Source organism: Parus major, chromosome 1 (genome assembly GCF_001522545.3).
Source record: "Parus major isolate Abel chromosome 1, Parus_major1.1, whole genome shotgun sequence".
In the NCBI taxonomy this organism is placed as follows: Eukaryota; Metazoa; Chordata; class Aves; order Passeriformes; family Paridae; genus Parus; species Parus major.
This window is the reverse complement of record NC_031768.1, coordinates 64,986,074-65,012,023: the sequence shown is the minus strand read 5'-3', so window position 1 is coordinate 65,012,023 and position 25,950 is coordinate 64,986,074. Positions and strand designations below refer to the sequence as shown.

At 39.0% G+C, this 25,950-nt stretch overlaps 2 protein-coding genes across 5 annotated transcripts in view; both read right to left on the bottom strand.

The window, feature by feature from the left end:
• The window catches only part of LOC107203037 (coiled-coil domain-containing protein 169-like), a 28,864-nt gene extending 26,096 nt beyond the window's left edge, over positions 1-2,768 (bottom strand). The window contains 1 exon segment of the mRNA XM_033514063.1: positions 2,738-2,768. Within this exon segment, the coding sequence (XP_033369954.1) occupies positions 2,738-2,768 (31 nt within the window).
• Positions 2,769-8,661: 5,893 nt separating this feature from the next.
• SPART (spartin) lies at positions 8,662-25,645 on the bottom strand. 4 transcript variants are annotated; one of them, XM_015642225.3, is made up of 9 exons: positions 25,580-25,645; positions 19,837-20,670; positions 18,510-18,707; positions 17,407-17,511; positions 15,493-15,622; positions 14,591-14,785; positions 13,473-13,631; positions 13,304-13,394; positions 8,662-10,321 (listed from the first exon to the last, which is right to left on the bottom strand). In XM_015642225.3, the coding sequence occupies exons 2-9, from the start codon at positions 20,659-20,661 to the stop codon at positions 10,135-10,137; spliced, it is 1,890 nt and encodes a 629-aa protein (XP_015497711.1). In that variant the 5' UTR covers positions 20,662-20,670; positions 25,580-25,645; the 3' UTR covers positions 8,662-10,134. The 4 variants fall into 4 exon arrangements, with proteins under 4 accessions (XP_015497711.1, XP_015497736.1, XP_015497727.1 ...); XM_015642250.3 differs by lacking the exon at positions 25,580-25,645 and adding an exon at positions 11,961-12,049; XM_015642241.3 differs by lacking the exon at positions 25,580-25,645 and adding an exon at positions 11,989-12,049.
• Positions 25,646-25,950: the final 305 nt, after the last annotated feature.

Below are 25,950 nucleotides of genomic sequence, written 5' to 3'. Positions count from 1 at the left end.
CTGATGACATATGTACAGAAATGGTAAATTGTCAGGTGTTACACTGTAATTGCTACACTGACAGAAAGCCTTTTTTCCATGTGGCAACAGAAACCGTTTTTTTTTTAAATATATAATTGTTATTAAACATTTAATATTCCCATAGCACCCAGAAGGTATGCAGGGTGAAACCACTCTATTTTAGGCAGTGTATAAAATGCAATCTCAGTCCTGACAGAGAAGGGATGTAGAACTAAATCATTCTGAGTGGCTTGTTATGTATTTCTGGGATTTAATGTATTGGCGTATTTTGCATTTCTGGAGTTATTTCTAATTGTGATAGGAAGTGAAGGTCATGCCATGTATCTGTTACAGTGAATTTAATGAAGCTGTGTATAGCTGCCTACCTGCCCAGAGACTTGGTCTGTGCTTAGAGGGACTGCATTTTTTACCTGCAACTTCACCTGTTAAACATGATTAGACTATTCAAGGCCTATAAATCTTCTCCATGTCAATGGACAATTACAGTCATCACAGAAAGAAGCCTGTAAATCCTGAAACCTCAGATTTAAGTCATCATGAGAACCTAACCACATGCTTGTATACTAAGCATAAAAAAAAACCCTCCTGTGAAGAAAATAAGAAAAAAATGTGCAATTCAGATAAGAATGCTCTGATTGAAACTACAAGAGAAAAAAATGCTAGATTTCTTTTTAAGGCTATCTACAGCTGTTATTTTATTTGACAATGGCAGCCACTTAGGATGAAAAACATTTTCCTGCAGGTTTTGCCGCCCAGGTCTGGATATCTGGAACATGTATCGGGCTGCCTGAAGCGATTTTCTATTGTCAAGAGAGAAACTCGGGAGAAAAGTCAGAAGAGGCTCAGGGCAAGTCATCAGCTCTAGGGCATCAGCTCTATAATATGGCAGATCTTTACTGAGTCCTGTAGAAGATAAGAGGCACAGACGCCTTCAGAATCTAGGAACAAAGCAGAAACAATATTGCACAGTGCAGGGGCATCACATGGAAGAGCACACACAGTATTGAAAGCTATGGACTCCTGCCACTTGCAGTCAGCAGTGCCCTGGGAAAATGCTGCAGCTTTCCTGGCAAGGAAAACCATAGGAAATGAAATCTCACAAGCTGAAGTAATATACAGTTCCATCAACATTATTAAGTAGCTGAAATGCATGTGTATTTACGACCTCTTTGTCTAATAAGAAGTACGCAGCAGTATTATATGCCTTCTCTCTCTCCCAGAAACATTTGCCATTTCCCAATCAAAATGTGTACTGAATCTTGATCACAACAATACAGAGCCAGATTTGAGCTGACTTTCACTACAGTCAGAAAAAAATCTGAAAGATTTCACAGTACTACATCCACAATCATTGAGAATCAGTAGGTACATTAGTAACAGACCCCTTATGGACAGGGATGATTCAATTTACTCTGTGAAGTAAAAATCTCTTCTTCATGACTGCTAAATGACAGTGGTAGGTGGGCTGTTAGCAAACTGCCTAATTGGCACAATAATCAGATATGCCAGTAAAAAGATGACAAGGGTGAGATGGCAGTGAAGGAATGCAGACATCTATCTGCAAGCCACTCATCCTCAGCTTGTTTTCTACCCAAGGGAGAGAAACTGGCACCTCCTAGGGTGTGAGTCATCTCATGCTAGAACAGCCAGGCAAAGTAGGGCAGATGAATCACACCTCAAAAAAGCTTTTCTGTATTCATTGACTATACATGCCACTGGTTTAGATAGAGATGTCTAATGAGCCTGGTCATTGGCAATTAAGATCAATACATAACTCCTGGGAAATTGACAATAATAATATTGTTTATTTGCACACAAAGAAAATAGCTGTAGAACCCACCTGGAGCTGAAAGTCTTTTACTGTCATGCCATCACCACAAAGGTTTTAATTAAATATATATTTTGCTTTTATCCATAAGTAAGTCACCACAACTCAACTTTTTACCTGAATACCATTAATGTCAGGATCATGTGCCAGATAAAAGAAGTGATGGATGTAGAGGACAACTGATCTCTTTACCCTGAGACACTGCTTAGTCAGATTTATTAAAGGCCATTTGCTTACATGTCAGTGCAAGTATGTCCAAGCTACTTTTTGTGCCATTTTGAATATATAAAGTGCCATTTTGACTCTGTTAGTACTGGGTTTTCCCCTTCCATCAATGAATGAACATTTCATACAACTGCAGGACTAGTTTGAAGAGGTCTGCAGCTCAGACACTCAAAGATGAAAGGAACTGTTCAAGCAAAAAAACCCACTATGAATAGAATGCTTGAAAATGGTATGCAAATGTAAATATTAAAGGTCTGAATTATGGCAGCACAGGAGCTTTTAACATTTCCTGTTTTCATTTATTAACACTTGAAAGGCAATCATGTTGTTTAACACAGGGAAAAATGTGTAGCTTCCTAAGCAAACTGGGGGAAAAAAAAAACAAAAAACAAAAAACCACCAGGCATGAGCATCAACAATTATCACAGCACTGAAACAGCTGCTGCTTTAGCAAGGGAACTGACTGCTATCAGGAACAAGTCCTCATCCCTGCAAACTGCATGCAGAGATTGCATACCTTACCTAGAGGTCTCAGAGGTATTTACTGACACTAGAGGTAGGTAAAATCCAGCTTTCCACTTTTACTCAACATTGTGGAAAGAAGTGTGCATAAAGAGAGTCTTGTTGTCCAGTTTACTCATCTTCCCCCAGCAAGGCATGCACCCGTGTAAATGTCTTCTCTGTTTTTCCCCATAGTGGCTTCCCAGCCCAGTGGACTGTGCTTACCTTGGATACATTTAATCCCCTCCGTAGGAGGTGGTATGGGACTATGTTTCAGATTTGTGATGAAAACTGTGTTAATAGCACAGTGATGTTACAGTGTCGAGCATTGTTTACACTGGGTCAAGGCCTTTTCTGCTCCTCATCTAGGGAGTGAGAGGGCTGGGGGTGCGCAGGGAATTGGGAGGGGACACGGCCAGGACAGCTGATCCCACTGACCATACTATATCATGTCATATTCAGAAATAAAAACTAGGGTGGTGGGGCTTTCTGGGGCTGCTTTGCCTCGGGAAAGGCATTGTCCTGCTGGTGGTTTTTGCCACCAAGAGCACCTGGAGGTTTTTGCATCAGGTTTTTTTTGGGGTTTATTTCCTTTTTGTTATTGCTGTTCCTTTATTGTTATTAAACTCTCTTTGTCTTGACCCGCGAATTTTCTCTCTTTCCCCATTCATTCCTTCTCTCGCCCATCCCACTGGGAGGAGAGGGAGCGAGCGGCGAGCTGCCTGCTGCGGTTAACCACGGCAGCCGCCCTATCTCCCCTTTCGGCTGACATTATTTATCCCGCTTCTTCGGGCTCCTTGTGCCTCTCGCATCCCTTGGGCCAGCCCTTCCCGGTGCCCAGCAGAGCCAGCGGCGCTCCCAGCACGGCCGGGCCGCTCTGAGGGGCTCCGGGCAGGCCGTGGGCCCAGCCCGCGGTGGCAGCGGCCATTTTGCCGCAGGGAGGCGGCGGGAGCCCCCCACGGGCGGTGCTGCGGGGCCGCGCCCGGAGCCGCCGCCGTGCCTGGCCTCGCCGCGTCCCCCGCCGGACTCACTGCTTCCGCCTCTCCCGCCCCAGCTCCAGCGCCAAGCGCTCCGGCTCTGCCGCCCGCCGGCCGCCTTCCCCCATTGCCGCCGCCGCCGCCGGCGCCCGTCCCGCCCTTATCCCCCGCGTCGCCGGCGTTGCGCGGGGTGACGGCTGCCAGCGGCCGGCGGAGCCCGAGGGAGCGGCGCGCTGAGGCCACCCCACCCCCGGCTCGGGCACCCTTTTCCCCGCAGTCGCCGCGGCTCTCCCGCTGCCCCGGGAAAGCCGAAGGGGGAGACGGGTTGCCGGGCGCCACCGGCAGCCGGCACCTGCCCCGGCCCCGATGGGCGCCGCCCCGTCCCGGCCGCGGCTGTGACGGCCCGCGTTTGACGGGCTGTTCTGCCCTCTGTCCAGCGAAATGCACAGCGTGGACTCGGGCAAAACCAGAAACGGATGGGGGAAATAGGATACAGCTTAGGCCCGGTTGAGAGTTTTGACCCTGTAGGTTGAACTGTGTGATGAACTTTTCATGACCTAGGGAAACACAAATGTGTGCAGATTTTTTTCAAATATTTCTTTTGGATGGGAAGTAGCACGACTTTAAATAGTACAATTTTAAGTAGACGTTGTGACCCACTGAAGGCAGGCACAGTGCTGTGGAGCCTGGCCTATGGCATGCCCAGCCCATCTTTTAGCACACTCCATAATTGTCATGTGTGCTATTCACAAATCCCTGTGTAAGACCCTAACTTGATACAGAAGAGTTTAAAATAATCTTAATCATCATCAGTGATAAGTCAATGGTGTTAGTTAGTCAATACATATTGGAAAATACTTCAATTACCTTACATTGGTCTCGATTGATGCTTAAAAGTGTTTGATGTTGCATTTTCCAAACAAGGAATTTCAGATCAGTTCATGGGTTTGTCAAGGTAAATCTTTATGGGGTGAGTTAATCAGATTATTGCTGGTATCACCCCTGTCAGGTTCTCCCTGTCACCTCTGGCTGCTTCAGTGCCAGCTCTTGACATTTGTGTGACTCTTCAGTGAGCCAGTACAGCTCCTGAAACATTGAAAACTTACATAAGGGAAAATGTTTAATGTTTGTAGTTTCTGCTGGTTGGTGATCTGAAGTGGCTTACCAGCTGCACAGGAAAGCACCAGTCTTGATGTAAGGGACAGGGTGAAACAGGGAGTAATTAGTGCACTCATATATCAACTCATAATTTCTCACTAGAGGAACTATCTGTTCACTTTCCCAGGAAGGGGGTGGACTTTAATTTTCCTTTACCGATGTATTATGAAAAAGGATATGGTTTTCTCAGTTCAAGTAATTCTGTTGCATGAGTAGTAAGCCAAATGCTGTAGCCTACCACTTGCTAAGTAGCTAACAGTAGGTAACAGAGGCACTGCTCTAAAAGTTTAAAACATGGGTTATGCATTACCATTACTTTAACACAGCATGAACCAGTATTGCCATCCACAAGTCAGTCCTGAAATGTTGTGAATCATAATCCTAAAATGGTAGTATTACACTGGAATTGCCCAATCTGATGCCTCAGCAATCTAATGCAACAGCAGGGCACTAATCCAGAGGGATCTAATGACTGGGAGTAGAACAGTAGGATGGAGAGTGGGAAGCTTGATTCTAAGAAAAAGTAATTTTAATTTCACTTGTCTGATATATATTAGAGCAGGAGATTATTTTTGAGTCGCAAGTTATCAAGCTGATGCTATCAGCTAATCAATGAATTATCATCTTTGGTGTAGGTTGAATTCAGAATTTTCTGATATAATTTAATCAAGAAACAAATTTAGAAGAGTATTGCACTGTTACTGCATTTAAATTTAGCTGCTCATTTTGCCTTCATGTTTTACTGAATGTTACCTTTTTAAGATTCATATTGAAAACACATTTCATTATAAACCAGTAATTTAAGTAATGACTTGGACATAGGTTAGCATTCATAACTCACTGAGTGTGCTATTAACAAACTAACAATTTAATCAGTAACCATTTTTCTTCTTACCAGGTTTAGTGAACAACTGCTTCAAGATTAACATAACCAGCCTGATGAATTGTTCTCAATGGGTGGGCACATTCAGAAAGAGCCCTGGAATCAGAAGAAGTCTGAGAACAGAGGGCAAAGGGAACTCAGGGCTGTATCTGTGCCCACAGCATACCCTTTCTGCCCCAGGAGACTTTAATTTGATCTCCTCTCCAGGATACTTTCAGGTCCTACCCTCACCCAGGGATTACTAGGTGTCTTAACCAGGTAAACTCTCAGGAAGCAGGTCACTGTGCATATAAGGAACACATAAAGTCTGGGTTCTGGATGAACCCAGACCACTGGCTGGGTTGGCACAGCACAGCAGGTCTGGGTGTTTTGCCTGATGGTTTGGGAACCGGAGTGAGAGAAAAGCAGAAGCATCTTGTGGACAGAGGTCTTGTGTGAGTGTGTAAAACTTCAAACCATAAACCATAAACATAGTGAAACTTACAACACATAAGAATTTTCCTCCATTTCTTTATTCCAAATAAATTGGTTAAAATTAGGTATATGGATACCGCTAAAGGCATTATTATTTTTGTAAGGCTTTAAATGGGTTGAGATCAAAAATTTTAGTAAGAACAGTTAAGAAACGTGGTCACAACACAATGTGTTTTGAAAACAGAATTTTATACTTAAATATGTATTTATGATATGTGAAAGCACTAAACACCTAGTTATTTGAAAGCATAGTAGACCAGTTGCTGAAGGCATAAATTAATTTTTACAGTTATTTCTGTAGCACCAGTAACTAAGGAATGATGAATGGCTTTGTGGGCAAGGGGAAACTTGTGGATGTTGTATATTTTGACTTTACCAAGGACTTTGATGTAGTCTCCCACAGTACTTTTATAGCTGAATTGGTGAGTTCTAGATTGGATAACCGGGTCATAAGGCTGCTGGAAAATTGGCTAGGCCATCAGGCTTGAAGTGTGGTGATCTGCAGTATGACTGCTTGACTCTGGGATCAATACCTGAGCCAATATCCTTAATTCCTGACTGACAACCTGAAGACTGAGCACAGGCTCAGCAAATTTGATGACAATGATGAGTTGGGAGGAGCTGTTAGTATGCAGGAGGAAAAGGGTGACCATTCATGGGTGGGTGTACAGACTGGAGAAACATAATGGAATTCAACAAAAATCAAGTACAAAGGCCAATATCTGGCCTGGGTAAAGCCCATGGATCAGTGTCTCAAATGCAATGTTGTAGGAGACACAGGCTCCCTGCTGAAGAAGCTGCCATGAGCCAGCAACAATTTACAGCAAACAAGACTGAAGGGCACCCAGGCTGCCACAGCAGGGGTGGCCAGAAGCCTGAGGGAGACAATTCTTCCACTTTGCTCAATACATGCTGAAGTGCTTAGCTTTTGACTCCCAAAAAAGTCCTAAGGGCTGCATTAGGTCAGGAACTTGGCTTTGTTCAGGCTGAGCAAAATAAAGCATAAGGAGAGCTTAGTGCTGTAATCAGCTATGTAATGTGAAAGTCTAAATAAGATGGGGAAGCCGAAGTTTTATCCAGTGTGCATAATGGAAGGATATGCAATAGAATGCACCTGCATATATAAGTGTTTGGCTTAGTATAAGAGGAAATGTTGAGCAGAGTCAAGTCCGGCAAAGGTTGCCCAGAAGGGCTGTGAAGCCATCTCTAGCCTTAGTGAGTAGAACTGGGGCAGAGTGCTGTGCTCCAGGCTGGACCTGTTTTGAGCAGGAGGTTGTTTACAGACCAGGGGGTCCCTTCCAACCTTCACCATTCTATTGTAAGCTGGTCAGCATGGTTTTTGTAGTGGAAGGTAGTTTTACCAATTGTTTTTAAAGGATTATGGATTTATTCAGGGAACATTAAAAATAGGCGATTCCAGATTGGTTTTAAACCAACATTAAACAAACCCATCAAATGACCCTTGGAATCCAGAGGAATACATTCAAACACAGAGGTTTAGATATAAGAGCCGTGGTTTACATATGCACAATGATGAAAATGCTAGAGATGGCAGTAGCTTGGAATGCCTTGGAGATCATTGAAAGTGATCCTCTCAAGACAAGATTTGAGACCAATATTGTAGCAGAAAAGACTTTGAATAGATTTGGAAATAAGAATGCCTTAGGAAATCAGGTAGTAGCTCCTGCACTACACAGCTTAGTAAAACTTCTAGGACTGCCATTATCAAAAGATGTTCAGTGTTCAAAGAAACAAAACCAAGCTGTGAATAGAAAGCCAACCTAAGACAAGAGGTTTGGGGAGCTTAATATATAAAAAAGGGAGCTAAGGTAGTAAATGTGAGAAGGCTGTTGTAAGGGAAGAGAAGCCTATGGAGTTGCTACCCTGGGCCCAAGAAAAGTGGCAGGTGAAGCAAGGTAAGTTCAAGAGCACCACAGTATCAGCTGGGAAAATTAACTAAACTTTAGAACAATGTAAAAGGGAAGATTGTGGATATATCACATACAAACTGTAAAATGGGGTAGGCATCATTCAAAAGAGTTTTAATCCATTTTGAAAGACTGGATACACATGCAGAGAACTACAGTAGGTTGGGCACGACACCACTACTTGCCTGATACTGAGGGCATTTAAATGTTGTTTTTCCTCAGTGTGCTCCAACATGATCTCTTGAAGACTGTAACACCTTGATCTTAACTGTTGTTTTAATACAATTTTTTGTTTTGATGGTTTATAGACAAAACTGAAGGTAAATGCAAACTAAAGCTATATGCAAAACCTCTAAATGGGAGGGAAAAAGAAGATACAAATACCTATATCCTTATTGTAAATACAGCTTATAGCAGTAAAAAAATGTTTTTGCTAGAGTGAAGTCTTTAGCAGTCTTTAACTGGTTAACTTAAGCTGGCAAGTGGCACATTATAGAAACAGAAATTGTTGCAGTGTACTTTGGATGGAACTTTTTAGTTTGAAATATTTAAGCCCTAGTTGGTGAGCTTGTTTATACCACAGATATACCCCAATACTGCTATTTTATTACTTCTGAAGAAGTCCTAGTTTTTCCACTTATGGATCCATAGAGTAGTTTCATATCATAAAAAGGTCAAGCACAGATTTTATCTTTATTTCCATAAATCAAAGTTACACTTCAAGTGGTTAGAGCCTTTTTTTCATGTTTCTCAACCAAAGCACACACCTGCAGTAGCTACCACAAAATATGCACCTATTACCATTCTAACAGAGTGTAGTTGTTACTCTGTTTTTTCAATCTTCTACAAATATCAATTGCCAAAAATAATTTATAGTTATTTTCTCCATCTACATGAAACGGAGATAAGCTTAAGTTGTTCACATTCTGTCTGTTGCACGTTCAGACAATATTTGAATGTGCAGCATCTTCAAAACTCAGTAGTAAAGTGTTAAATAAGTAGCAGTGTCAAAGCATCTCAAGGATCTAATATCTTAATATCTTATTTACACTTTGCTACAAACAGAATGACAAATCTACACAGTAGTGTCTATTCTACACAACTCTTCAATAAAAGGGTTTGTCTTCATAGTCTGTTTAAACACTTCACACCCTTGTGCAACTATGAATTTAATGGAATAAAGATGAAGACCATTAGAACTATTTGTTCAAACACTAAAAGTCTTCCATTAGGAGGTTGTGATATATAATCTGAATCTTTCTGGATCAGCTGAAAAGTACAGAATGCATAGAATTTCCTAATGCTCTCTAATATTTTCACAGAAAAATACTTTGATTTATGCAAAACCATACTTTCCTCTGTACATAAAAACCTGAATTTCAAAGAATCTGTGTATATTCCTTATGGAGTCAACTGGAAAATAAATTTTTCTAGACATGTAAATACCCTCTTTTAGAAATGGTTGGTATCTTTGGTTTACTTATATGTTGTATGAGAAAGAAAAAAAATCTAAAATGAAAGACTACCTAATTACCTGAAGATCACCTTTCATTTCTCCTAACATGAACTTTGGATAAGATCACCTATTTTGTAGGTGAAAAGAGAAATGCTCTACAAAACAATGAAACACAATGCTTATTTTAGTAGTGCATATTAAGTAAGACAAGGCTTGATTAGTAAAACTAATTCTTAAGGATAGTTATAAAGCCAAAACTGGTAATTTTACTTGTTCCAGAATTAGTAATACTACTCTTTCTGTATCACCACCTCCTTTATAAATATAAAGTGTTACAAAAATATTCACAATATTATTTCTATATTAATCTATTATTCCATATATTATTTTGAAAAAGTGCTTAAAGAGGCAAGTATATGAACTGCAAACTCATATCCTTCCAGTTGCCTGAAGCCCTGATCGAGTTGTTTAAAACCCTTGTTCAGCACAGAACGAGGAGGTGACAACTTTCATTTTTCCTCCTACAAATGCTCTTCCTACTTTTACATTTTCCTGTCAAATTAAGTAACAGTTGCTTGAAAAGTACAGTGTGACTTATGTTCAGTGTCAGATGAGCAATGTAGTTACTTCTAAATAGGAAGTTTTATCTCTAATGTAAGGCTTTGAGAAGTATTTAATTGCTTTCATTTTTTACCCTTCTTCTCATTATCTAATACCTTATATTCATCTAGCACAGCATGGCCAGTTTCTTTGGCAGTTTTCTTTACAACAGATTTGATACCAATATTTTCAATGTTAAATGCTGTAACACCAACATTGATTGCAGAATTCATAGCGTTGTCTGTAGCATGACCAGCGTCCTCTCCATACCTAAGGAAAGAGAGCAGTTTCACAGATTTATATACTTAGTATTTTAAGCTTCACTGGAATTCTTTCGAGAGCAAAAATTCAAGCATTACCAAGAAAAAATAGTAAGCACAGTGCATGAATGTCTGAAGAATAAAATTAGAATTTATAAAGCCATTTGAATAAAGGCTGCTCCTCTATCAGATCAATTGCTCTTTGAAAATACCAGTATGCTTCTACTCTTTTTCTTCGAGAACACTTCCAGTCTTTCTCCCTTTTTTCCCCTCTAATTTTGAAGAGTAAAAAGCCTATCTATAGAATGATAACAAGGGAAGGCAGAAAAGCTTTGTGCAATAACTAAAGGTTCTTTTTCACCTTAGTTCTTAGGTAAAATCCCTACACCCTCTGTAGAGAAAGCCAATTGTATGGCATCCAAAGCAGCATGGCCAACAGGGCAAGGAGGGTATTCTGCCCTTCTACTCTTCTCTTGTGAGACCCCACCCTGGAGTGCTGCATCATACAAATCCCCAAAGGGTCCAACAAAACTATCTTGAGGAAACAATGAAAATTATCAAGAGATAAAAACCTTCGCTCTCTGCCATGGGCTGTGAGTCCAGCTTCTTTAAGCTTTAGTGGGCAAGCTGGCAGTCTCAGACTAATGACTCAATTGTGCACAGAGAGCACAATGAAAGAGGACAAGGGTTCAGTGAGAGCAGGAACTCCAACTGTTCTGGGTAGCCAGACATTTCTCCAGAGAGCACTGCAGTTAGATAAACCAGGGCAAAGGGAAGTATTCCTGGCAGCATCAGCATCCCAGCAGTCAGCAGTTATTTTTTCTCTGGGCTTGTTATGACCAGAGATTCTTTGAGGACCTCAAGATAAGGCTAGAGAGAAGCAAAGAATATTGAATAATCAAAAAATCTATAATATATCAGTAGAGCAGCCAGAGCATGTGGCTGGAACTATCAATGAGACCAAATAAAAAGAATTAGTGGGTTTTTTGTTTTGCCTTTAATTCTCTGATAGAGCAACAGCCTTGAATCACGTCAGATTTGCAGGTCAGAGAATTATCTCACAGCAGAAGTATTTGACAGTTTGATTAGTTTGTCAGTTTGATTATTTTCATCTCAGGAACATCATAAGCCAGCCAGTACAGTATCAGTAAAATATGTAACCTCATTTAAAGTAGGACTGTAGCTTACCCAGTACAGTAAGATTAAGAACTTCTTAATGTCTAATTTTTTAGTTTGCCTGCCTGGATTGCATAATTTTTAACTATTTTTTTTTTAAATTGTGCAAATATATACACTGCATCTATTTAAACAGTTTTTTAAAAAGGCAGTAGCATGTGACTTTGGTAGACATTATTTCTGAAGCTACGTTTTCCCCCATTCCAATCAACATGCATATGATAAGTATCTCTTCCATCCACAAGGGTGCTGCAGCTAAGTTTTAGCCATTTTTTTATTTAGAGACACTGATGGTGCTCCTTTAGCTTTGTTTCTATTAAGTGAAATTGAGCTTATTCACTAGTATTTTGAGTAGCAGACATCTTTGTCACTGAAATAAAAAAAACAGCTCACAAAAGGGAGATTTATATAAAATTTTAATATAATTGTTAAGGATAGATTTTAGAGATTACATATCAAATATTTTCAATCACTTTAGAGTTAGCTGCAACAGGTAGTTACTTATTGTTTTTCACTCTTAGTGTCTGTTGTCTGCTGATCTCCATATTTCCTATATTTGTATCTAAAACAAAAACATTAATGTGAATTTTTGTGAAATGAGTACCAGTACAACTCTTCCTGACATTCCTACTGCAAACAAACATTAGCAATAAACCACAACTGACTAGAACTTTGGTATTTGGCCTCTTATTTGAAATGCATCACAACACAACCATGAATGCCAACCTGTTTAATAGAGTATGCTGATGTTTATCTTGTTACTATGGGCTTGTAGCCTGTATGAACTTTCAGCAATCTTTTAATATCTCTTTTGCTACACTTATCACCAATTCAATTTAAACTGCTTGCTTCTGCTCACTCTTCACTTTCTATTAAATCTACTGCCCTCTTTGTGAGGGGTGCATTTCATGTCTCACAGTTATTTCAGTATATTCCTTTGTACTCCACAGCATATTCCAATACATGCATACAGCTTTCATCTTTCCATCAAATTAGTAACATCATCTTGATCCCAAATGTTATTGTCCTCTTCCTCCACTATCTATTCCTAAGAACATTTATTCTGCAAGTCAAGGCTGTTCTACTATTGCTATATATGCCTTAGATTTCCTTACAAAAACTTCTCTTTTTGTACAGCTTTGCTTTAGCCAAACCTGCTAATAGATGAGGTTCTTTCATTTTTCATAAATTTAGTTAAGTTAGCATAAATTCAGGATTAGAGCTGGGAGGTTTAAACTAGTAATTTTTTTCATAATGATATTATACCACAGAGCAAAGATACAAATCTGAACATTATTTGTAATACAGCCTGAAGCTGTAATACTTCTACAAAATAAGAACATAAAAATATAATAAAATAATTTATGCATTATAAAGTATTATAAATTACATTTAATTAATATTATTATAACATACAATATAAATATGCACTATATTAAGTATATTATATAATATGAATATATAATTTAACAATATATAATCTTCAATATAATCTTTAATATAATTATATATTATATATTTTATTGTCTATTAATTGTTATCTATTATTGTATCTATTATTATATATTTATATACAATTTATTAAAACAAAAATTAAATTTAAAAATACTTCCTACAATCATTTACTTGTTACAGATTTTTGCATACAGGAGATGCTCATTACTGTGCACTTACCACACTATCACGTGCTACATAATTACAGCGAAGGAGGCATTTCAGTTAGCTTCCCTGCACTTTCATAAGCTTTTTTTTTGCCAGTATTCAGAGATAGTAACAGTGTGCTGCAGAAGGTGAAAACAATAAAAACATGACTTACTTGTATTTGACCGTTTTTACAGTCTCAGTTGAAACACTTTTAGCAATGCACTTTGCTGCACTTTCTAAGCCTTGCCACACTGTTGAAAACCCTGTAGAAACAATCAGCTTATTTGAGTTCATATCATTAAAAATATGCCATTAAAAAAAGTCCAAGGAATTTTTATTACCTTGAACTCCACTTGCTGCTACTACCAGAGCACCATCAAAAGTAGATTTGCCATCTTTATCCTTCTTTAGGGATTCTGGAACTAATTTGCTGCCATGCTTCTTCACGTGTGGAGCCAGCTCCTTTCCCACACAGCTCGCTATAGAACACACCCCTTCAACTACCACAAAACAATAGTATGTAGATTATTTAGTAAGAACATAGAACATCCTTCTTTAAAAATCTTTACTCATAATTAACAGGAAGCTTCACTGAAGTCTTAATTGATGCTTCTATTTAAATATATTTATATGAAAGACATTTTAATTCACGCGTAAACGCCCAACTGATACAGAGCAAACTTATTTTTCACGTTCTACACAGCTCCAAATCCTAAGAAACAAGTAAGGTTGACCTTGTGACTAAAAAGTGTCTTAAAAGACATACATACATCTCATAAATTTCAAATTTCATGAAATTGTTCCCACTGCTTTGTTATCTCCAACTTGTAGATAGAGAACAAGCTGCTGCTTTCCTGCCTTCCAGCTCTTCAAAGTAGTTTTATAAGATAGCACAATTTACTTTTAAACTTGGATGAGTCACTATATTTACAATAGTAAATAAATATAAACATTATATGCAAATAAATAACAAATAAATAACAAAAGTAAGTTACTGAGAGCTGTTAGGGTTGCCAGGCACCTCTGAAAAGGCCATTTCTATTTTGATATTTATACATAGACTTTTTTCAGGTGTGCGTGTTTAAAAACACACACATTCTCTTGTGGTACTGTGTGTTAGTAACCAGTGAGAGTAGTTTTCAAAAAACATGGTTATCAACTTTAAAAAAAAAAGAGACACCATTTTTAATTAACTGTCCAAAACTTTCAAAAGCATGTCAAACTTGAGACTATACAGACTATTATTTTAGGAGAGAAAAGGATGTCACAAGGCCAAGCAATATGTACTAGTCTTAAAGCATGTCTCTTGCAGGAGATAACTAGGCAAAAACCACTGATCTCTGAATTTTACCAGGTCAGTACCTCCTCTAGTTTACAGGCTACAGAATCCAGCATGCATTTTACGAAGTTTTTATTATTTAAGGCAAAATATTAAATTCTATGAGATGGAAAATTTTACCTAAGAATTGGCTGACTTTCACAGCTCCTCCAGTAGCCTGTTTTGCTACGTGAAGTCCCTTTGCTACAGTTGGGTTGACTTCCACAGGCTTTTCTTCTGGTTGAATGTGCTCTCGCAGTTTAGAAGCTCCTTTGTGAATAGCTTTACCCGTGTATTCTGCTCCTTTCATTAGGCCCCAGCTTACCCAAGATGCACCTTCAAGGCAAAAATTGTTTTTCTTAGTATGTACAGTTTTATAGACTGAGATTCCTTCAGCTATCCCTCCTCTGCAACAAGGAACATTTAGAAACATTCCTGATTACAGTCTGCAATTATATTCTCCCTTGAATGGGCCAGAACAGAAGTCCTGCACCTATACCACCAACTAACATTCATTTTGTTAAAGTTTAATACAGCCAGCCCATGTCAGCCTAATACAGATACTCAGTTTTTTAAACATCTCCATGCTATTAACAATCAGGGAAACATACAAACCTGACCCTCTAGTCCTCCTTGCAGATATGTTTATTACAATCAGCTAGTGGTGATTACTATATTCCAAAGGTTCTCAGAGGAAAAAAAACACCTGTTTATCTGCAGAAATCACAACAGATGCCTGCTATAGTATGTGTTCAGACAGGGGTAGAATTGTTCTGTGATAGTGGTTTGAGTCCCAGCAGGTGATATTCCAACAGAGTCAAATGAGGAGCTAGACTCATTTGCATGCTGGCAATGGATTTATATTCTGCATGGTTTTTATAAAGCTCATCAAGGCATCCTTTAGAGGATCAACACTCAAACTAGTGAACAACTACTTCTGATCACTCAGCTTCTATCAGCACCCATGCATTTAGGTGAAAATACTATTTAAATGTCACTCATGTTGGTTTCTATTCAACACATGCCCCTTATTACAGCTGTACCTGACAAGATTCCATGGGCAACTTTCTCACTCCATTCTGGTAACTCTTTCTGTTCTTCTGCTTCTTCAGGTTGTGGCTGGATATGTACAGTCTGAGGCAAGTGAACTGCATCACTAGAGGCGTCAGAAGGCTGACAAGTGAAAGCAAACATCTGAGCATCTACTTTGCAACATATCACTATTTCTGGTTTTGATCATACACATCCATTATCAAATAATACTAAAGCTGCGCATGCCTTGGATAAGTGTACAGAAACTCAAGCTAAATTTAACACTCAATTAGTTTTTCCACAGAAAACCTAGATGTCCAAAAAAGCTTATCAAACAGGTCAGCGTTTTTGTATGCTTTTTTTATCCAGCTACAATGAAAGTATTTGCTTGCCAATGCAGCCATATGGCCAAATAAGCAGGGAAAATTTACACTAGTTCACCAGCAAAACAGATAAGAGACTGTCTATCTCTCATTTTTATCTTCTCAGGCAGAAGTCAACTGTTGTTATTCAGCATGGAAACTGCAGTCTTTGGTTAGAGAATCCAGCTGCATTAAAGGAATGCAGCTGTTGAGGTTGTTTTGTTCCTCATCTTTTCCTCCCAAATTCAGAAATAAAGGAGATTATTCATTCTGTGTGCTGTTGCTGCTTTTTCAGACTGGCACAGCCAAGGAAAACATCAAACTGTGCACAATACTGACCCCTACTTAAGGCTGGGTGGACAGGTTCTGGGTTACTTCATGTCAAGCTCTACAGTTTCTGGAGTAGATGTTAATCATTCAAACACAGCAACCACTACTATAGTTTGCTTAGTGCTTCTAAAACATGTAACACCACTTTACACAGTTTACAGACAACATAATTACAGACAAACTTTAATTACAGAAACCTAAAAAACTGTAATAGGTTTAAGTTTTTGTTAAGAGAACTTTTTTCTAATGTAAAAGTAAATAAGCCCTCAAACATTTCAAAGATTGAAAACACTACTAGTTAGTGACAAAGAAAAAACATTTTTGTTTAGTCTGTAAGAGTCTAAAGTGCTCTAGAGAGCATTTATAGATTAAATCCAGGGGCAGATCAGAACACACAATACAGAACAGTATTTGCTGTTACAGGGCATTCTTAAATTCCCCTGAAATATTTACTGGATATAAAAGCAGGTTGTTACACATAGCTGAATGTCGTAATAAAACCAACATTAACAGGAAAGAGTAAATTAAACCTCAGGAGGCTGGTACACAGAAGGTTAACAATGATCACTGATAGGTGCTACATCATCATTTACTGTGTGACAGCAGTGTGAAATCTGGTATTCAAGAAATGTCTTCAGCATGTGACCAAAACACTCAGAGGGCTGGGCAGCAGAAATAACTTTAATAAACAGCTATAGGTAAAAACCAAACAACAACAACAACAACAACAAACTATTAAAAAACCTAAACTATGTTCCAGACGTAATTTAGTTACGGCACAGGTTGGATCACTATAAAAAAATAGTCAACAAGACTTCTAAGATCTACACTAAGGAGGAAAATGGATTCTCTAGTAAGACAGGGGACTCAGTATTGCAATTATATTCAATACAATTTATCAATTAGATCCTCATGATTACTACATAAAACAGACACTTTAAATGGCCATCAGACTAGGCATTGGCATACTTGTGCTACATCACAGTTTTTAAAACTTCAGAAATACGCTGATTTGAAAAATGTGGCAGGCTGAAGTAACTGAATTGATGTTTGACAAGAAACCAAACAACAACAACACCACAAAAAAGCCACCCAACAAAAAATAACTACAAGACACAGCATACACAGCTGCTGTCAATCAAATCAGCAGTTCTACATGCATTTCTGTGACAATTTCTTTTCTTTTTTTTTTTTTTTTTTAACTACAGGATTTTGGAATGTCCTGGGATTTACCTGGACTTTGTGGCCAGACCTCTGTTTAAATTTATCTTCAAAATGTGCTCTCTTAGCTGCTGGGAGCTCTGAAGGTAACCCTACTCTCTCATGGGATCCTGGCACCTGCGACATTGTATCAGGGAACATTAACAAAAACACAAAAGTTTTAGGGAAATAAGGAACTAGTAAGATACCAAATTTGAACTACTTCTACGCAGGAAAAATGACAGAATTTTATCCAGTGAGTCAGTATCATATAATTCTGTAGTACTTTCCCCTTTAAAGTAAAAATTAGTGGCTTCCTGTACTAGTGAAATTCCCTGCTGAACTCATCAGGATTTACACCATAACAGAACTCCACCCTCATGGGATGCTCCAAACTGGTCCTTCATCATCACTGCACTCACATTTTGTGATTCAACAAAGTTCTTGCATGAAAAGATTTAACCTGCTAAAATCTTTTAAGTATTTATTGATTACTGCTCTTCCTGAAATGATACTCCAGGGCTCTTACAGTAGTATTTTCCACTTTGCTACAAATCACTTTATCTTATTGCACATTTGTTAGACCATGGGGGTATTTTTTGTATCCTCTACCTGTCAACATCTTACTGCAATAAGGCACCAGATTAATCTACTTTGAGATCCCATTGGAAGGCAGATTTTTGAGGTACTTATTATTTTCACAGATCTTCTCTATGGCAGCTTAACATTTTTGAATTGTAAACACATTTAGGCATGATATTCCAAGAACGGCATCACCAAAACTACACAGAGTCGTGTGCATGCACACATATAAGGAAAAGCACGCTTTCTCCTGAACACATAATTTCATTTTGGGTCCTATGTTCATTTAGGGAAAATAGAGAAAATATAAAAACTGGTCTCCAATTCCACTCTGTGCTGAAAATTTAGTATTTTAAAATTTCTGTTGTCTTATCTCATAAGACTTACAGTTTCATTACAAAGTTGCCTCATCATGGCTACTTTTATCTATTTCTCACAGATGACTTTACCAAGACAAAAACCTGTCTTTTTATAGGAGTAAATGTAAATGTGAGAATATATTTATGATTGACACCTTTCCTTATTGGCTTATAACAGGCTGCCCAGAAATTTACCTGGATACGTAGGTCAGACATCTGTTTCAAGAGATCCTCAAACAGTTCTCTGTCAGCTGCTGGAAGTTCTGAAGACAGCACTACTCCCACGTAGGACCCTGGTATCTGGGACATTGTGTCAGGGAACATGTAGACCCCAGTACTGCAGCACAGCACAGGAGACTGGGTACACATCAGAGGATACAACCAGTCACAAACCTAGAAAAAACAAGTACATAGAATCAAAGGATGCTTTTAAAAAGAAAGATAGGTAGACCATACTGATACACACCATAAACTTGATTTTACATAAAGTTTCTAGTGGAACCTTCCAGTGAAAGGTTCCCTGCTGATGGCAGCAGGGGTAGAACTAAATTATCTTTATGGTCCTTTCAAACTCAAACTGTTTTACGATTCTGTGATGAAAAATAAAAAGCCTTATACTATCTTGACAAAAAGAAAAAAAAATCCCCAGGTGATTCTGGAACTATCAGTTTTGGTTAGTTCTGACAGTCTAATATAGAGAAGATATTAATTTTCACCAGTCTAGAATTCAGGCTGGTACCCTCTTAACTGAGATCTCGCTTTGAGGCCCAGATGAAAAGAACTGCCAAACAAGTCAGTATTCACAGTGCCTGTACCACTCTGGAGACCTCAGGACAGGTTTATATGACAGGACAAATAGAAATGCATGGCTGTCACTGGCCTACTGTTGAAGACTGCTAACATGAGTGGAGCTGAACCAGCAGACCTCAAACCAGCTAATCTTAGCAGTAACAAGGACATCCAAAATCAGAATCCAGACCAGAAACACCATGTTCGTTATAGAACACGCCCACATGAAACAAGGACTGAAAAAGTACAAATAATGCATCTTTTTATTTTTTTTTTATTTTTAGTTCTGAGTCTGGATAAACATGGACCGTTAAATTTCAAATTATCAGTTGTCGTAACTGCAATACCTTATCATTAATTAAGAATGAGATGGGTAGCACCCCAACCCCATTTTATCCTGATTTGTTACAATAGGTAAATAAAAATATCTTCTCTAGGTGATAAAATAAGTCTATTTTATGAAATGGAAAGATATGTTAAGTCCTTCACATACTGAAATTCACCAGAACAGTGAGCACTTGAAAGTTTTGGGAAGACACAGAGAGGCTTTCCACAGATAGAGTCGTAAAAGTATGTATTTGCAGAAAAACATTTCTGCAACACCTATAACATCCTTCATGTTATCCCAGGGATATTTAAGCTCAGAAGAGCAAGAACCTAAGAAGATTGCCTGTTAGAGCTTTATGACAGCTCTTGAAATTTTAGTTAAAGGAGAAAATTATTTTCCTGTTACCTGAAGAAATGCCGGTGGACGATTCCGAGCAGCTTCACTATCCGTATCCAAGAACTTCACGATGCGCAGATATCCAGGATATGAAGGAGCACTAACCTGCCCATCAGGAGTCACAAAAAATATCTGTACTCCTTGGGGAATCAAGATCAGCTCATCTGCATCCACTCCCAGGTTTTCCAGGGGAGGTGGCTGAGTACATTTGTTGTTGTAGTAGTCCTCACTGACAGAAGAAAACTCCCCGGAGTCTGTGCCATAGGACACAGTGAAGTGGCCATTGGTAGCTTGAGGAGTGTAGGCAGGAGGTGCCTCATTTGGCACACAAAGAGGTTTTGCAGAGGACGGACTCATAGCTGGAAATTGCCCTTGACTCACAGCTGCAACACTTCCACCTGCTGGCGGCAGCTGACTTGGTACAAACAGAGAATTAGGGGGAGGGGGTCTTTCTGGCTTTTCTTTGGAAGGAATGGAGGGGTATAACTTGGGTACCCCAGGAGGGGTATCCATCAGAGCAGGAGATGCTTGGGTGTTTTGCTCTAGACTGCTGAGTCGAGCACGAACATTTTGCAGTGTCTCCCTCATCTTCTGTTGCATTTGCCTGGCAGAGTCCCACTGGGACCCTACACATGCAGGACCCTCTGATGGAATGCTAACTCCTCGGAGCAGGTGGTCAAGCCCTTGCTCATAGTATCTTCTTGCCTCTTCCCTCTGACCCAGTTCATCTGTATTCAGTCCTTTATTGATAAAAATAAAGGCCTTCCTGTACTCTTCATTAATGGCTTTAATATTTGCATCTTCTTGCGCAACCGGATCCTGCAGTTGTTCCATTACTGCAAACTGGAATAAAAATCAATAAGAATATACAGAGACAAAGCCAAACAATGTTTACCTTAAAATAAAAAGTCCTCTTAATGACGACTCTACTGCATGTATTAGCAGAAATCTGTCTAGTTGATTGGAACAGTGTCTGATATGTTATGGTTATCTCCTAATAACATTCAGATTCAGCTGACATGATTCCAAGACAGCAAGGAATCTATAACCATCAAATCTAGTTACATCACAGATTATTTATTTCTTAAAAGTTAAACCTCAGAAGAACATGGATATGCCTGATACTGAATTTTTCATCTTTAAGATCAGTAGCAAACAAGAGGAATAAACAAATAACTTAAAAAAATCTAACTTTTCAAAAAATATCTCTAAGGTATTAAAAAATTCAGTTACCATTTTGTCTATTTAAATAAAGGCTGAACTTACAAACAGTACATTTCCATTTGAATAATTTAAGAGAAAAGGCTCAACTGATTTTTAGATCTTGATCAACCAACATCAACACACAGAACTGTGAAACACTTTGAACAGTTAAAGCTGTGCTTTACAAAATAAAAACACAGGATTACTTATTTACTTTACAGTGTTTATAGAGTGAGAAAAGGCAATTGGTATTTTACACTCCTTGGTCCCCTGGTGACAAAAATTGAAGTACCAATATGTACGGAAGTTTGCAGGTTCTAGGTCTCTTTTGGAATGTATTCCTCAAACTCCCTCAGGTATTTCAACTGAAGATCAGAAAAGAATCCAGTAGGTTTGTTTGAATTCTAAAATGTGTTAATTCATTGTTTTAACTGTACACAGATTGTCAGCCTTGGCCAAACACAGGAAATAGAAATAATTAATTCCAATGAATTTGGGTTTGTTTTGGTTTTTTTTTTTGCTGGCAACCTTGAGAGGCATTGTTAATTCAGGAAAATCAGGCAATTATACTAGAAGAGAATAATGATCGTGGACAACAAAAATGGGTTACTATATTAAATTAAGGAGCAGATATTTTCAAGCAAAACCATGATTCTCTGCTTTAAGACAGATGAAAGAAAGGAGACATTTGTCAATCACAATGAAATTAAGCCACAGAAACATGGAGGTAAGTAAAATACTAAGTGCAAAAATAAAAATACTTCCATTATATGGGCAGAAGTGTTAACACAACCATACAGGGCATTGGTGAGACTTCACACACTGAGCCACACTCAAGGAAGCTGTGCTAAGAGGAAGAAGTGGGCAGGTTACTGATTTTTTTCTTGATGAATCAATAACTCTTCCCTAGAATGGTGTAGGTTTGGCTTACCAAGGCAATACAACAAAGGCTAAGGGATTGGATTAGTCTCTACAAATATAATGGATGAAAAGAAGAAAGTAAATCAGTAAAGAAAAAATAATTATTGGAAAAGAAAAAAGAATTCAATCCAAACTTGTAATAAAATCCTGAAATAGTACCCACAGTACTTTAAATTTACTTAATGTCTCTTCTTATTTTAAACTACCAACAAACTAAAAAAATAATCTGGGAAATATCCTTCCTCTACTCCAACAAAAACAGAGAAAAGACAAAAAGATTTTAAAGAGGCAATGAATGCTCCCACGCTCTTTATAATCAAAATGCAGACAGCATTTAGGTGACTGCTGCATTTGCAGTCACACAACAGAAGTGCCATGTCATCTGGGAGGCATCTGTTTTTATGATGCTACAGAATCCAGTTCCATGTAAAAGTCAAGATGTGCAGTTTCAGTGTGGTAAGAGACATGTAGCTCAGAAGATAACAGGGGTGGCTTGAGAAGGCAGCCCAGTAGAGTGGGTCCGCAGCAACTCAAGTCACCAGGTTCACTGCCCATCATGTAGCAAGTTTTGGGCTGGAGAAGACTTTTCTGATTGATTGCAGACACTTGTTGCCAGAAGCTCAGCGTCTTTAAGCTAAAGAACAACACTGGCATAAGTGTGTATTTACTAATCACCAAGGACATCACCTTCAGAAGTTAAAAATATGCTCCTGACCAGCACAACAGCAAGCAATTAGAGTAAAAGCAATTGGAAAGAACTCCATACAAGGTTGTGAATATAGCTGGATCCTTACAGCAAAAATACCTGGTGACAGCCAAACCACATCACTGTATTTCAACACTTGCATTTACTATTGAAAAATCCACTTTTCCTTTTAAGTAGGGTATGAAGATGAAAACCAATTTAACAGTAAAGACCTCTGATTTGAGAATTGTAGGTTCTTAAAACACAGAAAAAGTTTATAAGAATGGGAAGGACAAGTTTAATCTATCATCACTGGTTACTTCTCTATTGAGCAAAATGTACTGGTTTGAGATTTTTAGTGCCTGTATCCCAAAGCCCATATAAAGTCTCAAGTTCTTATAAAGTTCTCAAGGCTTGAAGTAAATGATTTATTTATATGAACACAAGTGTAGTACAATAGTCCCCTTTGCCCCATGTTTATTGATTTTTTTCCTGGGTAAGCCTAATGCAAAGATATTTTACAGATTTCATATCATTATTTTGCTAGAGATTGTTAGCATACAGAAGAGACATCAAGTAAAATCCTAACTAATTTCAACTTAATATTTTATTGATTTACTCTTCACTGTACAGTTGTCATAGTGACAGCAGCATTGTCCTTGCTAAAGCCCAGTCTTTACTGACACTAGAAAAGGTCTGTAAGGAAATGGAGATGTCAGCACCATCAGTGGCCACACAGCACTGGTGCACAGCAGAGATATAAAAGCTGCCTCAGGAACTCTGATTGTCTGAAACACCCCAAGTTTGCAGTGCAGTTACCTCCAAATAATGCATTTGCTTGGCAGAGCACTTGGAAATGGAGGAAGGACTTCACAGTAGATTTCAAGATAAACATGTAACTAAATAACTAAATGTCAGCCCAAAGAACTGGATTTCATTAATTCTTGGTAACTGATTAAAATTAATACAGAAGAATGGATGGTATTAAATAAGCTTATTTAATTGCTCCCTCGCAACACAGGAATAAATATTCTCTGAAAGAGAACATTTAAATAGAAATCTGATCATATCCAAGGAGTATCCTCATACAGTATTATTTTCAGTGTACCATCTTAAATAGCATGTAAACGTCCTGCATGTTTAATATTTATCTGTAATCCACTTCTGTACAATGCTGAATCTTATTCCCTCTGTAATTAATGTAAGCTGTAATTAATTAAGCTGTAATTAATGGAAAAATGCATATTACTGAATATTGAGAGCACTGCAAGCCAATCTTTGGTCCTATGGCCTGTTCAGATCAGCCCAGACCTGCACATTTAGTTTTAATTAAGATTTAGAGGAACTTGTCTCAGAGGAAACCAGTCCAAACCTGAGATAAGAGCTAAAGGGCACTGTAGATAATCAGAGATCAATCCAGCACTTGAGCCCTTTTTCTTTCATCAGTCCAGATATACTCTGTGGTTTTAAGGGACTTAAATAAGGGAGGCTACAGTGCAGCAATGAAATGTGTTGTAAGCTAACACCTCACCATCCTTCCTCTGAAGTAGCAAAGCTTACTTCATTAAAAAGTAACGTATATTAACAAAAAATACAGGTCAATGGTGGATCTCACCGCTAGACTTTAAACATGAAGTCTAAGGCTTATTAAGAGGATTAAACAGCCTGACTAAGGTAGGATATACTTGCCAACTCACTATTTCTAAAGGACAGTAAGGGAGGAAAATGCATAACAAATTTTAAAAAACCTCAAACTAAAACACCCTTAATCCAAGACGTCTTCTTATCTGTCAACTGCTTTTCTCTCAGCCACCAATGCAAACAATTGTTTAAGCCTTATTTCTGTATGAAAAGAGCATGTAAGAAAGTATTAGTAACTTTCAAGAATTTGAATAATTAAATGGTATCTACAATATAAACTAATACAAGCCAGCAACTAGCTAATAAATTTACCTTTTTATGCTTTTGGTTTATTTAAATTAATTTGCTTAAAGAAGCCTTTGAATTTTTCATGAAGTGGAGGCCTACTCCTAGTTTTTAAGCAAAGAAAAAAAAATTGTCAGGCTAGACAATATCACAGACTAGACAACAGAAAGAGTTAATTAGTTACTCTCAAAATTACCAAATACTTCAGTAAACTACCATCTTCTGACATTTCAACCTACACCTTCTTCTCAGGTCGGTATCCTAGCACCTACATTCACTCAGCCAGCACGTCTAATTTTCCTCATTTACTGCTATTTTAAGATTATTTTTGTTCAAAAAAAGAAGTGTTCCTTCTTGACTCCTTGGTCTGCACCTCCTTCACATGCTGTCACCACAGAGCTTTCAGGCCCCTGGTGCCTACTTGTCACTTCTCTAAAAGAGAAAGCAGAAAACCAGGTAATGCCCTTCATCTCGCAGCTGCGCTGCCCAGCACTGACATTTTTCGCTGCACCGAAGTACAAAGCCACTGTAGTACCATTCCAAAATAATGCAAGATCATCATGGAAAATTCAGTGTTATGTAAGACTGCTATTTAATACTATTTCATTAGCTGTGCGTGCCTGCCGGTTTCTGATCACCACCAACAGATTCAAGAAACTCAGAACTGCCTGACACGAATCCTTTAAAAACAAAACGACGAGACAAAATAAAAGGAGCATTTTCCCGAAGTATTCTGACAAGGAACCTCTCAAGACATTCACTGCATTATTTACCATCAGGATTACTTTAACCTGCCCAGATCACGGCCCCCCAACTCCTGCCCGCGGGGGCTCCCAGCTCTCCCGCGGTAGCTCGGCCGCACCGCGGGGCCCACGAACGTCGCGGGGCCCAGGCCCCAGCCCCGGCCCCGACCCGCTCCGGTGCCTCCCGCGGCCTCCCCTGCCCGCCCGGCTCCGCAGGGACCCCCGACAGCCCGGCCCGACCCAGCCCGGCCCAACCCCGCCGCCGCCGCCTCACCCAGCCGGGCGCCTCCGCCGCGCTCAGGCCGGCCCAGCCCCGCCTGCGCCCGGGTCAGGCGGCAGCGGGCGGGGCCCAAGGGCCGCGGCTCCGGCGTCACCCGGAGCTGGGTGGCCTGAGCTCCGGGAGGAGCTTTATCAATTAATAAATAACACTGAGCTCTGCAATTTGTCCCGGTTTTGGTGGGGGTTTTTTGTTTGTTTTTTATGGGGTTTTTTTTTTTTGGTTTTTTTAATTGCTCTTGATGTGTGGAGGAACCGAAAGTTGTATGTTGATTTCACTTCACTATAAATTAATTTAGCTGGAAACATGGAAGATCGCTTCTCTTTTGTCTTGTGGTTTCTGTGGCTGACACCACCATCTAGGATGAA